The sequence below is a fragment of the Canis lupus genome, chromosome X, assembly GCF_048164855.1.
Source record: "Canis lupus baileyi chromosome X, mCanLup2.hap1, whole genome shotgun sequence".
In the NCBI taxonomy this organism is placed as follows: domain Eukaryota; kingdom Metazoa; phylum Chordata; class Mammalia; order Carnivora; family Canidae; genus Canis; species Canis lupus.
Window position 1 is genome coordinate 82027694 of NC_132876.1, and position 16668 is coordinate 82044361.

General features: G+C 39.4%; 2 protein-coding genes across 4 annotated transcripts in view; one reads left to right on the forward strand and one right to left on the reverse strand.

Moving 5' to 3' along the window:
• Nucleotides 1–8820, forward strand: part of DGKK (diacylglycerol kinase kappa) — a 104039-nt gene extending 95219 nt beyond the window's left edge. Inside the window, exons 23-25 of the mRNA XM_072817824.1 lie at nt 2416–2526; nt 3916–4039; nt 5153–8820. Coding sequence (XP_072673925.1) covers nt 2416–2526; nt 3916–4039; nt 5153–5232 — 315 coding nt within the window. The 3' untranslated portion in view covers nt 5233–8820. The remainder of the gene's footprint in view (nt 1–2415; nt 2527–3915; nt 4040–5152) is intronic.
• The window catches only part of CCNB3 (cyclin B3), a 90055-nt gene continuing 82198 nt past the window's right edge, over nt 8812–16668 (reverse strand). Inside the window, exons 13-14 of one of the 3 annotated variants that reach the window (XR_012026458.1) lie at nt 13254–13298; nt 12393–12696 (exon numbers count right to left, since the gene is read on the reverse strand). The gene's annotated coding sequence lies outside the window, so the exon portion shown is untranslated. Of the gene's footprint in view, nt 9511–12392; nt 12697–13253; nt 13299–16668 lie in introns of those variants that run through there. The other 2 variants (XM_072816706.1, XM_072816705.1) reach the window with 2 other exon arrangements.

Sequence of the window (16668 nt, forward strand, 5' to 3'; positions counted from 1 at the left end):
AAGGACCTGATAAGGACCCACACACACATACATCCATCCAAATAAGAATAGGGGGCAGGCAGCAGCTAACTAAGAATAATCATGTATCTCCAGAAAGGCTGTCAGAAGTGACATGGAAATAAAGCTTATTTCATTTTGATGTTGTTATTCTTCCCCTTGAAGGAGGGCAGTAAGCAGCTCAGTGTTGACAGAGGGATGTAGATTTATGATGAAGCAAATCCCATTCCCACTTTCTTTATTTGTCAACCTCAATTATGCTATGGCCAGTGATGTATTAGAACAGGCACCAAGACAGACACCTGGGTGGCTCAGTGGTTGAGCATCTGCCTTTGGCTCAGGTCATGATCCCAGGCTCCTGGGATCAAGTCCCATATTAGGCTCCCCATAGGGAGCCTGCTTCTCCCTCTGCCTATGTCTCTGCCTCTCCCTGTGCCTCTCATGAATAATTAATACATTCTTTTATTTTTTTTTAATAAATCAAAGAGTTAATAGTAGTCCACTTATTTTTTTTAAAGATTTTATTTATTTATTCATGAGAGACACAGAGTGAGAGAGAGAGAGGCAGAGACACAGGCAGAGGGAGAAGCAGGCTCCACGCAGGGAGCCCTACGTGGGACTCGATCCCGGGACTCCAGGATCAGGCCCTGGACTGAAGGCGGCGCTAAACCGCTGAGCCACCCGGGCTGCCCAATACATTCTTTTAAAAAAAGAACAGGAACCAAGAAATAAGGATTGACATCCTCTGAGTCAGTCCACATATTTACCTCAGAGATTTCTGGACAAAGTCTCCAGTAGAGACAGAAGGAGAGGAGGATAGAGCATGAGACTCAAACACACCACCTACAATTTTTCAGAGCCTGTCTCTGGATGCTAAATAGGAAGTCATTAGGAAGCCATTTTATTCTTCTCTCATTATGATTAGAAATAATTTTCCAAGGCCTCAAATCCCTTTTTCTTCTCTGTGGCTTTGGGTTTGACTACCAAATCCATTTTGAGCATTTTTGGTAAGTATACCCCCAATGGACTCCCTGCCCCTTTCTCCCTTGAAGTGATAGCCATTTCTACCTGACACCTGCTATCCCCCATCCTACTGCCATGTGCACACACATGTCCTGTGCATCTGGGCTACTCTGTACTGTCCTAAATCATTGGTTGTAAATCAAAAAATTATTTGTCAGGACTGACTTATTTCTCTCTCACATCCCAACCCTTGTTCCAACCAAATCCCCCACCTATTCACCTGCCATCCATCTGTGACTGTTGGCAAGGCTCCATTTATAGCTGGAGCATCAAGTAGCCCATGCACAGCTAGAAGCTACATAAGTGCCAGATTTAAAGTAAAGTATATGACAGGAAGGAGAGGTGAGGCCAAAATATGTGGGCTGAAAACCATGTCAGGGCTGATGATAGAAACACACATCTATCTGTTCTTTCAGGTCACTAGTTAATGGAACATGAACTAACTCAGCTATGATGCTGATCTAGGACTTGGTTCTTCTGAGTTAGAGATGGCCCCAGAAGAATTCATTTTAACTCTCCCATGGACTGTACAGAGTTCATCCTGTGGGTTCTGGGGGTTATTAGGGAATGCTTAAGCTTTGTTTCTTGAACCTGTGGGACAAGCCATCTGGATCTCATTTATTAATTACAAAGAGTGACTAGCATAGGGGCTAAAGCACAGCCTTGGGGAGGCAGACCCTCTTTGACAGAAAGGAAAAAGTTGAGCCAATCTCTCTCCAGCTTTCTCCTTGCTTCACAAAGGAGCCTTTACATTATGGTAACTGTCTAATAAAGATTCCCCCAGCATCTGGCCACCCCACATATCCTTTCTGGGCAATGTGTTATATAAGGTGGGCTATAGAGTTAAACAGATCTGAGTTTCTGTCTAGGTATGTGATCCTGAGCATCAAACTACTTTGAGTCTCTTTTCTTGCCTATAAAATGAGACTAGTACTTTGTAAAGTATTATAAAGTTATTGGGAAGATAGAATGATATCACATATGCACAATGACTGGCATACAGAATGGACTAGAAATTGGTAGCTGTTATTTAGAGGGACACTTAGATGTCTCCAAGGACTTGAGGATCAGGAGTAAGACCCTTTTTCTGGACCCTAAGCTGTAGGAGCATAACTTAAGTGTTAATTCATACTGGTCAAAAGGCCTCTCTGCTTTGCCAAACTGTGAGCATGCCCAGCTCCACAGAAATCACCACAATATGGTTGTTTCCTGAATCTCCCTATTGAGCAAATAAAGAGCTAGTTACACTTTCCACTGACCCCATGGCCAAAGGAAATACAAGTTGGCACCCTGGGGTCTCATGGCCACTAGCAAGGACTAAGAGTGTGGGAGGGAGCCAGGGTTTATGAAGGGTGTTAGGCATTGGACACTCATTCTTTTTCCTGTCTTTACCAGCTGAGAAATCCTGAGGATGAGGCCACACTGCAAACTGCCCTGGAAACCATGAATAAGGAGTTTGAAAAGCTATCCAAGATCAACTGGATGAATTCAATCCTTGTTCCCAAGGTATGTTAACTGGGGATTAGAAAATAAAAGGAAGAGGGCTTCTCTTGATTCCTTCCAGTGTGGGCCGGGACATAGGGACTGATGTAGCAGGTGTCCACTAGTGGCTTTCAGCTTCAGCTTAAATGAGCCCTCTCCTCATCATAAGCAGACAGGACATGACAGAAAGCATATTGAAAAACTGGATGATCATGGAAAAATAACCGAAAAGAAGAGCTACTCTGTGGCGAGAGATGACTGGGAAAGAATAAGCAAGATTGGTTTTTTCTATGCTGTTCTCTGATCACAATTCCCACTCCCTGCCCAATATCTGCTACTAGGAACTGGATTTTACCTGGCACATACCATTATGACCAATACAAGTTGTTTGCAGCTAACATCTGTTTTAAATAGTTGGTGTCTGGGCCATATGGGTGGTTAAAACATCTCTCTCTGCTGCTTCCTGTCCCTCCCACTCTGGGAAGATAGCAGGCTCAATGCCTTCCCTTAGCAGGTATGTGGCTTAAAAGAAAGTCATGGCAGCAGTGGCTACAATATAGCTGTGGGGATGCTGTCATTTTTGGACATCAGATCAGGAAGAGGAGGAGGATAGGTTTATACTCTTTCTCTAATGGAGGGGATTGGAGGTATAAATATCTTGAAGAAATTAAAATCCCAAAGTTGCCTGGAATGTGTTTGGCAGGACTTTCTGGCAACAAAGTTAACCTGGGAATTATGTTTTACTAAAATCAGTGGTAAAATAAGCACACTTTAGCAGGAATAAGAGGGTTGGGAGGTTGGAAGACTAAACTGGATTTAAAGAGCCTGCATGATCTGGACAGCAAAGAACCCACATTCATAATTAAAACCTATGTGTGGAGAACCCCCTTTGCATTCCAGACAGGGAAGAAGGTGGCTTGGGAGCAGCTTCTTCCTTATATTGAAGGTATTTGTCCAAGGAAGTGTATTGCAGCTCATCAAACCATATGTCTGAAAGAAGAGATGCTTTTTTTCTAATTCATGCAGAGGTGCCATATGAGTTAGCAGTGTAATCCTAGCAGTCTTACACTTCCAATCCCTAGCCATATGACCTCAGGAAAAATACTTTACCTCTCCAAGCCATCACTTCCTCATTTCTAAAATAGGAGTGATAACAGCCACCTTACAAGGTTGTTTGGGGGTTTATATAAGAATATTTATTAAAGTATTTAGCAAGGAATGTGGCACAGAGTAGGATCTTAGTAAAGATCATTTACCTTCCTAGGGCATGGGAATAATCTCCCACACTTGGATAGATAGCAAATATACCTACTTTCTGCTGCCATCCTTGTTCACCAACTTGCCAAGCCTCCAGGAATTGTTTCTGAATGTTAGGCAACTGATTTTGACCTTCCTTTTGCTGTGGTTTCCCAGGAAAAATCTTCAGACACTGACAGTAGAAGCATCAGATTGAAAGTTAAGTTCCCCAAATTGGGGAAGACGAAGCTAGAAGAGGAAGATAAGCCTAAATCAGGCCAAAGAGTCCAGGGTTTTATTGGTAAGTGGCCCCCCACCCACAGGAATAGGAGTCATGAAGACTCCCCCAGCAACCCAGGTACCTCCCAGGGACCTAGAGCTCCCATTAGAAATGTTCACAGATATTGTGGTGATGGAGGAGGAGATGGCTTGGGACCCAACCTTAGACAATGCCAAGCAGCCTCTTAGACAAACTGTGAGTTAAAAAGTGATATGGACAGTGGGAAGAACCTGAGAAGGAACCACACTGTGTGGTCTCTGTGATATGGATAGCTGAAGAGAAAAATGAAAACAGGGAGTCACTTTTCTGCTTGGCCCATTCATGTCCTTGGTTGATAAAAGTATGGCAAAATAGGCATACTTAGATCACTCTCACAGTCAAATACAGCTACAAACTTTTGGTTGTGCTCCAGAGAACAGTATTGTTTGAGATGGGTTGGGTTATCAGTGCTGGGCAGCTACAGGGTAAAGAATAGCTTCTATGACCTATCTGAACACTTTTATTCCTTATCTGTAAATCCCTGGAAATGTAAGTTTTCTATGTTTCATTATTTGAATCCATTATTTGAATCCCTTCTTTGGAGTTGGACTTAAGCATTATTGATGTTAGTGGGGCTCAAAAAAAGTTCTCCTAGAGTAGTCAGTTATGCCAATTCTGATGTCAGTGGTCTATCCTAAATTTGGGACCTAGATAACATGGAAGCTTGAGAGATATACCAATAATTGACATGGGGGGAAAAGGGCTGGAGGGTGGCTGTTTGTTTCAGAGGAAGTGAGAATTTGCACAGATGCCAAGAGAGAATTTCTTGGATCAAGCTGTTTTCTTAAGTTTGGTTCAACTGGTTTGATTTCCTAAGAGTCTTCCAGTTCAGAGACCATGGTGTTTGAAAGTCTTTCTGAAGGCTCTGAAGGGGTCAACACAAGTTCTGTGGAGTGTCAGGTTCTGAGAACTCATCCATTTGTGATAGGCTCACATGGTATCAGCTGGTATTCTTGAGGATTCAGAGGTAGTTGGTATAAAAGGAACAAATTAGTCTGTCTCCTGACAGGCTCTTTGTTAGCTCTCTTTAGGGTCCATACATTTGGGCATCTGCAGTGTGCTAACATTATTTCCATACTTGTTTTTTCTCTAAAGGACGTTTGTGGCATTACAGAAATCGTGAAGATGAAGCAAAAGATGATGATCCTCCAACATCATCGGGATTTCAACTGTAGTCCTTAAAAGCTGGAAAGGAGAACTCACAATGTTTAGAATTCCACTGCAAAACTCTGAAAACCTCACTATAGGCTAGACTAAATTATTTCAGAGCAAACATGAACACCACTAAGAAAGATCCTCCAATTCTTTACACTAATATGCTTTTCCTGGACTCAATCAGGTCTCCTTAGAGGTTTACATTTTCTCATTGGCCAAAGATTCTTGTTCCGAGTTGTTTTGTTCAGTTCTCCTTCTCTGTGCAGCTTGAGCAACTACAGTATTTACTTGGGATAAGCTCATTATGAATGGCCTGGGATCTACAGAGGATTCAAGAAAGTTCACCTCTTCGGGGAACTTGGGAACCCTTTTCTCTGATGAGCAGAGAAACTATTGGATGTTAGGGAATGAAAGAAAGAAAGAAATTACTCTCAGGGAGATAAGGAGAGGGGTGGGGACAGCCAGGCTTGGTTGTTTCTACCCCAATCCCTGCCAGTTGCAACTTGTAACTTCAGGAGGTCTCTTCTACTTGGCTTTATTAAGATGAGAACTAGGTCCTGGGGGCTTGTCCATTTGCCCATTATAATAACCATGTGAAATCTTTTCTTGGAGACATGGTGGCTGCTTTCTCTGCAAACCCTTTGTGTTTTTCCATGTGTGCATATACGTCTTTGCACATGTCCAGGTGGTGCTGTGGTGGCTGGATGGGCCCACTGGTTGGAGCTCACCTCTATGGCAACTATACAGGATCCCCTGCTACTGCCTTGACCTTAGCCTGCATGCCGCCATGGAGTGTTTGCCTGTATTCTCGCTGGATTTTTTAACTAAATGTTTTGCCGCTGTGCTGCAGTATAGATTATGTACAGAGACATAAAGATGTGTGTGTGTGTGTGTGTGTGTATATATATATATATTTTTTCTTTTTAAGAACTGAAAATACAACTCAACCTCTAAGTGACCCTATTATTTATTGTGCTAACCCAGGAATCCCTCCCCACCCTGATCCCATCCCCCACTCCCACACATACATGCCTCTACCAACTGCCCTAGTTCTTGGTGGAGCTTCTGATCTTTTGGTGCATTTTCAGCATCTTAGAAGTGGCTGGGATCTACCTATAGCCCAGCTGATTCTGATGCGCCTCTTCCCCCACCCACCGTAAAATTCTGAGCCAGGCCACGGAAGGGGGAACAAAAACACCAATGCCCTAGAGAAGGGGGCTTAGCTGGCATTCTGCCTTTTTTGCTCTATTTATCCTGGACTCTACATCAGCAACTGCCACAAACTGTGCTGTCCCCTTCTCCAGTAAAGACTATATGGAGCAACCAGGCCTTGAGCTCTGTGACTTAGATGCCTGAGCTAGGGACTGCCTGACAAGTCACAACCTAGGCCTTCCCCACAAGCTCCATCTTGGCCTGAGTCTTCTGGACAGGCTGTTGGGTCAGTCCTCAAATGACCTTTGAATCTCCCATCTTGCTCCTTTCCTTTGAGTACAGAGGGACATCCAGAGTGATCAGAAAGAACATGGGCCTAGAGAAATGGAGGCTAAAAGCCTCTGCTTGTCCCATGGTTCTTTGAAATTTCTCATGAAAACAAACTAGGCCAAAATTGCCCCAAATCCCTATTCACATTTTTTGAATGCCTACCCACAGCCAGGCAAATCTAATCAAATACTAGTGTCCAGAGAGGTTCTCTCTGGTCTGCCTTGTATTCCCACTCCACCCCCTTTAACTCAGACCTTTCATAAGTGTCCCTTCCCCTTTATCAAGAGAAAGCCAGAAAACTGGCCTCTCCCCACTTCTCAGACAAACTTAGCGTGCTCAATTCCTGACTCAGTCCAATGGCTGGTTCATCGAGGTGCACAATCCAGACTCCAAGCACTGGTTCTCAACTCTGGAACTCCACCAGCCTTGCCTACTTAAACCAGCCACCTGTGTTCCACCTCTGCAGGGGTGAGGAGAAAAATACTAACAAGGGGATAGTCCCTACATGTCTGATTGCTGTGCCAAACAAAAAAGTCCTAGCTCTACAACTAGAGAAGAAAGTTAATGGAAAAAGATGAGAGAAAACATTTAAAACTTATTTAAGCATCAGAATATGTTAACTTATTGTATGTATTTGAGTGGGAAATGTGCTGTTGCTGTATTGTTGGCTTTCTCTGCATCACTCTTTCTTCCTAGGAGAAGGTATTAGATCAAATCAGCAAGGTCACCATTGCAGCCCAACTTGGCTCCTCTGTGGTTGACGCATTAACACTTGCACACATAGTGACTAACGGAGTTGGGAACCAAGTTACATATTTTCTCAGAAGAGCTATTTCAAAATGGAAAATTTCCAGATGAGCAAATTTTAGGGAACAGAAGGAAGTCCTGGGAGAGGGTAGCTTTATCTTGGCAGTGCCTAAGCAGGGCTGTGTCTTCTATCTTTATCACTGATGATAGTAAACTGTAATAGGGCTCCATCTCTTGTGCTTACTTTGATATTTGTCTTTGTATATTGTAATGCTACTGTTGCTCTGTGGTACTATCTGGATTCCCTTTCACCCATCCTCTTCTCTCACCCTGAGTCAGAATGATATTGAATGAAACCACTTGGATTTGGGGTTGAAGTCAACTCATGGAGAATTGATAGCTGATGATACCCAGAAGCAGGTGTGGCTTACCAAACCACTCGGTTACCTCCTAAATTGCCTAATTACCAATTGATTCCCCAAAAGGAAGACAGCTTGCTGAGCACTTTAAATGTATTATCTTAGAAACAAAGCAGGAAGTGGTGATCTCTTTCTCAAGGGAGTTGGCTAACCCTCTAGAAGCATAAGCTGCTTTTAGAGCTTCATTGTTAACTGATTTCAGTAATATAGTTGCTCGGGTGGTGGAACCAGACACCAAATATCCATCTTAATTATGTTCAGAGATGCCATTAAGAGCCAAAGTTCTGGGGTTTGGTTGCATCTTTGGTAGTATTTTCTGAGGGTTTGGTTGAGTGGGCAATTCCCAACCAGAAGAATCATGGGGAAAGAGAATACCAATAGATTTGGACTGCCATCAAGTGCTTCTGGTATCAATACTACAGGAGGCCAGCAGCTTTCAATCCCCACTCCCAAAAGGGCCTGTGCTGTGTCTAAAAGGGCAGGGTAAGAATAAGGAAGGCATTTTGAACTTAATAACTTAGGTTATAGGTTGATCAGAAGAATCAGTTAGGGTCAACATCATCTTCCCTTGGGACACAAGTGGAAGAATTTTAGCTTCATAAGAGGTAGAAACTGATACCAAAGCAAACAAACCCACGAACACCATTCCATCCTGTGAAGAACCCTGACTGGCTATATGGTTTATGGAATTGCATTTGTCTGTCTGCTAATCTGTAATCCATGCTGTTTCCTCTTCTGTGTTTTTTGTTTCCTCACAGGTCCCTGCAAATAAACAGTAGGGCCAGGGTCTGGTTGGGGGAGGAAACTAGGGTAGTTAGGGGTAATAGAAAAAAAGCAGAAAGAAAAGGTCTATAAAGTGTGCCTATTCCTCCTCCCCCCCAAAAAAATGGAACACCAGTCCTCAAAATTAATAAAGTTTTGCTTCATAAAATATTTTAATAAATGGATAAATGTAATAAACACCAGTGTCTCATCATTTACCTCAGCATGGGGGGAGTTAAACAAACAGGAATGGAAATGGGAGGTGGGCTTGGGTAGTCATCCAGACTCTAAATAAGTCCCATGCACATAGGGATAGAAGGTTAAGAGGACAGCAGCAGCACAAAGCCAAGAGTCTCCATCGGGATAATCCTAACACTGAAACAGCTACCACAGAAAATTCTAAAATCTAACCACAACTCAAGGCAATCCTGTGGGGAAATATCTACCACTGTAACTGTAATTGTTCTAGAATTCAATTTTATGCAGGATCCAGATTTCAAGTAAATGAATTAGTTACTGGAAAGGTGAAATGAGGTAGAGGAGTACAGCCCAGACTGCTAAATAGATGCATAAGTGCAAAAAGCACCTTGAAAAACGTTTGAAAATAAAATCTGCCCCCCACTAAGACATTTATCATGTAACTCCTCTCCGTTCCAAAACGTTTTGAGGTGGGAAGAAGTTTTGTTCAGATGAAAAAATGGGTTAGGCTCAATTAGGATCAAAATCAGTTCAATTTCTGGCCAAACAGGGACTCTGGGGGTGGGGGCAGTTATTGGTCACATTTCATAGGTAGGTCACTGAGACTGTATTAGACCAGGATTCCACAAAAATGCTAACCCAGAGTGAGAACTCAGATCTTGTAAATCCTTGACTCTCCAATATTAAAATCTGAAAGACAAAAAAGTATTTTTATAAAGATTTTATTTATTTATTCATGAGAGACACACACAGAGAGAGAGGCAGAGACTCAGGCAGAGAGAGAAGCAGGCTTCATGCAGGGAGCCTGACATGGGACTCAATCCCAGGTCTCCAGGATAATGCCCTGGGCCGAAGGTGGTGCTAAACCGCTGAGCCACCTGGGCTGCCCAAAAGAAAAGTTCTGACCTTCAGGACCACATTTCAGTCTACCCACATAAAAATGACATTCTTAGGCTTTATGAAGGAATCAGCCCTGTTGCTGAGGAACTACCACCAGAGTGGGCTCTGTAATTCATATTAAGAAGCTTAGACTAATCCTGTAGGCCAGTGAATTACCATCAGAATACAATTTGTCTTGTTTTTTTATTATACAGTAAAATTGCTTTTTTTGGTGTATGATTCAGTGAATTTTCACACATATAGGCATTCGTGTAACCACTACTACTATCAGGATTCAGAACAGTTTCCACTGCTCCAGTAAATTTCTTGAGTCATTCCTGATTTAAAGACATATTCCTTAACCCTAACTCTAATCTCTGAACTATTTTCCATCCCTACAGTTTAGACCTTTCAAGAATGTCATAGAATATGTAACATTTTGGGATAAGCTTATTAAACTCAGTATAAAGGCTTTCAGATTCTTTCAAGTTGTCATGTGAATCAAGTTTGTTCTTCTTCATTGCTGAATAGTATTTCATTGTATGGATATATTTGTTTATCTATTTACCAAAGAACCTTTAGGTTGTTTCCAGTTTGGGACAATTATGCATAGAGCTGTTATAAACATTAATATTCAGGCTATTGTATTCACTTCTCTAAGATAAATACCCAGGAGTAGGATTGCTGGGTTATATCATAATGCATGTTTCAATTTAATAAGAAACTTGCAAACTATTTTTTAGAGTGTCCCATTTTGCATCCAAACTAGCAACGTTTGAGAGTTTTACTTGCTCTACATCCTCACCAGCTCTTGGAATTTAGTAATTTTACTTTAGCCATTCTACAAGATGTTTAGAGGCACCTCATCATAACATCATAGATGATGTTAAAAATCTTTTTATGTGCTTGTCATACTTAAATCCTCTTTGGTTAAGTGTTCAAATTCTTTTCCCTGTGTTTGTAATTGTGTTTTTCATTTACTTATTGTTGGGTTTTCAGAATTCTTTATATATTCTGCATCCAAGTTTTTTGTCAGATATATAATTTACAAATATCTTTCACCAGTCCGTAGTTTGTCTTCTCATCCTCTCAAGAATATTTTTCAGAGGAAAAATGTTACATTTTTATAGAAAGAATAATTCATTTTTTTCTTCTATGGATTGCACCTTTAGTGTCATATCTAAAAATTCCTCCTCTAACTCAGTAGTTCTCAACCAGGGATAACTTTGCCCCAGGGACACTGGGCAATTGTTTAGGCACATTTTTTGTTGTCATAGCATGAGAGGGGGGTGCTACTGGTATTTAATGGATAAAGGCCAGAGAAATTGCTAAGTTTCCTACACTGCACAGGAAAATTCCCAAAACAAAGAATTATTTATCCGGCCTAAAATGTCAATAGCACTGCTGCTCAGAAAATCCAATTTAACCCCAGGTCATAAAGATTTTATGTTGAATTCTAAAGGTTTTATAGTTTTATATTTTAATTTTAGATATATAACTAACTTTGAGTTAATTTTTGTATAATGCAAGGTTTATTTTTTATAAAAGATTTTATTTATTCATGAGAGACACACACACACACACAGAGGCAGAGACACAGGCAGAGAGAAAAGCAGGCTCCATGCAGGGAGCCCTATGTGGGACTCGATCCTGGGACTCCAGGATCATGCCCTGGACCGAAGGCAGGCACTAAACCACTGAGCCACCCAGGGATCCCCTAATGTAAGGTTTATATGAAGGTTCATTTTTTACTATGTGGATGTCTAATTGTTCTAATGCCATGTATTGAAAAGACTGCCTTTATCACTGAATTGCTTTTACACCTACATCCATAATTGTATGGGTCTATTTCTGGACTCTCTATTCATACATTGTTCTTTCTCTTCTTCATCATAACATACCATATTCATTACTGTAGTTTTATAGTAAGTCTTTAATATGATTCCTTATTTTTTCTCAAAATTATCTTAGCTACTCTAGGTCATTTGCCCATGTAAATTTTACAGTCAGTTTGTCTATATCTACAAGAAGAAAACCTGCTAGGACTCTGACTGGCATTGAGTTAAATTTACAGACCAATTTGAGGAGGGACATCTTTACTAAGTTGACACTTCCATTCCATAAACATGATGCCTATCAATTTATATGATTTCTTTCATCAGTAGTTTGTATTTTCCATCACATAGATTTTATAAATGTTTTAATAGATTTATACTCAAGCATTTCATTTTTAAGAGCTATTATAAATGGCATTTTAAAGCTTTAATTTCCTTGTACATTGCCAGAATATAGAACTGTGATTGATTTTTGTGTGTTGATCTTGTGTTCTGTGATTTTGCTAAACAATATGTTAGTTCTAGGAGGGGTATTTTTTGTAGATTCTTTGAGATTTTCTACAACATAATCATGCCATCTGCAAAAAAAAAGGTCAATTTTATTCCTTTCTTTCTAATCTGTATTCTTTTTACTTATTTTTCTTGTCTCATTACACTGCTTAAAATTTCCAGTATAATGTTGAATAAGACTGGTAAAAGTGAGTATCTGCCTTGTTCCTAATTTTAGGAAGAACATCTTCAGTCTTTCACCATTAAGTACAATACATGTAGATTTTTGGAGATAATCATTATCAGGTTGAGAAAGTTTCCATCTATTCTTAGTTTATTGATCATTTTTATCATGGATGTTAAATTTTTAACACAACACATTTACATCAATGGACAGATTGCTTAAACAGAAAATGAAATAATGGCTTCGAATGACACATGGGGACAAATGGACTTAATAGATATATTAAGAACATTCCAAAAATAAAAAAGAACATTCCATCCTAAAAAAAGCAGAATATATTCTTTTCAAGGGTATATAGAACATTATCCAGAACAGATCACATATTAGGGCACAAAACAGGCCTCTACAAATTCAAGAAGATCAAAGTCATACCATGCATCTTTTCTGACCACAATGCTATGAAACTGGAAGTCAACCACAGGAAAACATCTGGAAAGATAACAGATGCATGGGGGTTAAATGACATGATACTAAACGGGGATATCAATGAAAAAATTTAAAATACATGGAAGCAAATAAGACAACACAGTTATCCAAAATCTTTAGGATTCAGCAAAAGTGGTTCGAAGAAGGAAGTGTATAGCAATACAGGCCAACCTCGAAAAGCAAGAAATATCTCAAACAACCTAACCTTACACATAAAGGAGCTAGGCGAAGAACAACAAATATAGCCTAGAGCCACCAGAAGGAAGGAAATGATAAAGATTAGAGCAAAAATAAATGATATAGAAGCTAAAAATAACCCAAAAGAACAAATCAATGAAACCAGATGTGGTTCTTTGAAAAAATTAATAAAACTGATAAACCTCTTGCCAGACATACCAAAAAGAAAAGAGAAAGGACCCAAAAAAATCACAAATGAGAGAGAAGAAATGACAACCAACACCACAGAAATACAATCATAGTAGAGTATTATGAAAAACTATATGCCAACAGATTGGGCAACCTTAAAGAAATGGATAAATTCAGAGAAACATATAACTTACCAAAACTGAAACAGGAAAAATAGAAAATTTGAACAGACCGATAACCTGCAAAGCAATTGAATCAATAATCAAAAATTTCCCTGCAAAGAAAAGTCCAGTTCAGCTGGCTTCACAGGCAAATTGTAGCAAACATTTAAAGAGTTAATACCTATTCTTCTCAAACTATTTCAAAAAATAAAAAAGGAAGGAAAAGTCCAAAATAATTCCAGGAGGCCAGCACTAAACCTGATACCAAAACCAGATAAAACCTCCATTAAAAAAAAAAAGAGCTACAGGGCAATATCTCTGATCAACAGACTCTTCACTACAGAAATAAATTGATAGTTACCAGAAGGAAGGTGGGTGGGTGAATGGGTTAAATAGGTGACAGGTACAAGGTAGTGTATGGAATTGTTGAATCACTATACTACCTGAAACTAATACTTCACTGTATGTTAACTAAGTGGGATTTAAATTAAAACTTTTAAAAAAGACTTCTTTTGTGACCTAGGATATGGTCTGTCTTGGTGAATGTTCCATGTGCACTTGAGAAGAGTGTGTATTCCTACTGTTCTTGTGTGTAGTATTTTATAAATGTCAGTTGCAGTCAGTGGATTGATGGTGTTCCAATATCCTTTCTGATTTTGTCTATTTTCCATCAATTACTAAAGCTGAAATTGTAGACTTATCTGTTCTTTCAGCTATGTCAATTTTTGCCTCTTGTATTTTGAACTTATTAAGAATAAACATAGTTTGGATTACTATATATTCTCATGAATTGACATTTGTATTAATATATAATATTCCTGTTTAATTATGCATAATTAACTGGCAATTTCTTTGCTCTGAAGTCAATTTTGATGTTATATTAACATCATTCAAATTTCTTTTGATTAGTTTTGAATGGTATCTGTTTTCATTCATTTGCTTTTAACCTATCCATGTAATTATTTTTGAAGTTAGTTTCTGTCATTGGCATATGGTTGCGTGTTGTTTTTTAATCCATTCTGACAATCTGTCTTTTTTTAATATTCTATTTATTTATGAGAGAGAGAGAGGCACAGGCACAGGCAGAGGGAGAAGCAGGCTCCATGCAGGGGACCTGACGTGGGACTCGATCTATCCTAGGTCTCCAGGATCAGGCCCTGGGCTGAAAGCAGCGCTAAACCGCTGAGCCACCCGGGATGCCCCACAATCTGTCTTTTAAGTGATATGTTTAGACCAGTTAGTATAATTATTGATATGACTGGATCAAGATTTGCCATTTTACTATTTTTCTGTTTGGTCTCTCTGGTATTATTCCTGATTCCCTTTTCCTTTTAGATTTGAACATTTTTTAGTATCTAATTGTAATACGTCTATTATGATGTTGACATCTCTTTGTATAACTTCTAGTAGTTGCTCTGAGATTACAAAATACCTACCTTTCAAAGTCTATTTACAATCAATATTTTACCAATTCAATTGCAGTGTAAATTCCTTACCAGCATATTGGGCCCTCTACCTTCTCCACTTTATGCTATCATTGTCTTATGTATTACATCTACATATAATGAAAATCACTTCAGAAAATATTGTATTACATTCAGTCAAAACTCAAAAGAAGAAAAATAGTCTATTATATTTACCCAGGTATTTACTTCTGTTTTTTTAATTCCCAATGTTCAAATTTCCCTTTTGGTAAAATTTCATTTCTGTAGGACGAAAGTCCTTTTTACCAATTCTTTTTCAGCCTGTCTGCTTACAATGAATTTACTTAGTTTTCCTTCATCTGAATTGTATTTTAAATTTGATCTTCATCCCTAAAGGATATTTTTTGTTGGATATTGAATTCTGGGCTGACAAATCTTTCGATACTTGAAAATTTTCATGTTGCTTCCTTCTCATCTAGAATTTCTGATAATAAATCTGCAGCCATTCAAATCATTGTTCCCCTATATACAATGCATTTTTTCTCTCTGGATGCCTTTAAGATTCTTTTGTCTTATTTTTCATCAATTTAATCATGATGTATCTATCTATGGATTTCTTATGGTTTATCCTGGTTGGAATTTACTCATTTTCTTGAATTTGTTGGTTGGTGTCTTTCAACAAAATTCTCAATTTTTCAGCCACTATTTCTTCAAAGACTTTTTCAGCACTTCTATCTTTCTCTATTCTGTTCCATTGATCTATGTGTCTGTTTTTGTGCCAGTACCACACTGTCTTGATGACCACAGCTTTGTAGTACAACCTGAAATCTGGCATTGTGATGCCCCCAGATATGGTTTTCTTTTTCAATATTCCCCTGGTTATTCGGGGTCTTTTCTGATTCCACACAAATCTTAAGATGATTTGTTCCAACTCTATGAAGAAAGTCTATGGTATTTTGATAGGGATTGCATTAAATGGGTAAATTGCCCTGGGCAACATTGACATTTTCACAACATTAATTCTTCCAATCCATGAGCATGGAATATTTTTCCATCTCTGTGTCTTCCTCCATTTCTTTCAGAAGTGTTCTGCAGTTTTGAGGATATAGATCCTTTACCTCCTTGGTTAGGTTTATTCCTAGGTATTTTATGCTTTTAGGTACAATTGTATATGGGATTGACTCCTTAGTTTCTCTTTCTTCAGTCTCATTATTAGTGTATAGAACTGCCACTGACTTCTGGGCATTGGTTTTGTATCCTGCCACACTGCCAAATTGCTGTAGGAGTTCTAGCAATCTTGGGGTGGAGTCTTTTGGGTTTTCTATGTACAGTATCATGTCATCTGCAGAGAGGGAGAGTTTGACTTCTTCTTTGCCAATTTGAATGCCTTTTATTTCTTTTTGTTGCCTGATTGCTGAGGCTAGGACTTCTAGTCCTATGTTGAATAGTAGTGGTGAGAGTGGACATCCCTGTCGTGTTCCTGATCTTAGGGGAAAGGCTCCCAGTGTCTCCCCATTGAGAATGATATTTGCTGTGGGCTTTTCGTAGATGGCTTTTAAGATGTTGAGGAATGTTCCCTCTATCCCTACAGTCTGAAGAGTTTTGATTAGGAATGGATGCTGTCTTTTGTCAAATGCTTTCTCTGCATCTATTGAGAGGATCATATGGTTCCTGTTTTTTCTCTTGCTGATATGATGAATCACATTGTTTTACGAGTGTGGAACCAGCCTTGTATCCCTGGGATAAATCCCACTTGGTCATGGTGAATAATCTTCTGAATGTACTGTTGGATCCTATTCACTAGTATCTTGTTGAGAATTTTTGCATCCAAGTTCATCAGGGATATTGGTCTATAATTCTCCTTTATGGTGGGATCTTTGTCTGGCTTTGGAATTAAGGTGATGTTGGCCTCATAGAACGAGTTTGGAAGTACTCCATCCCTTTCTATCTTTCAGAACAGCTTTAGTAGAATAGGTAATGTTTCTTCTTTAAACGTTTGATAGAATTCCCCTGGGAAGCCATCT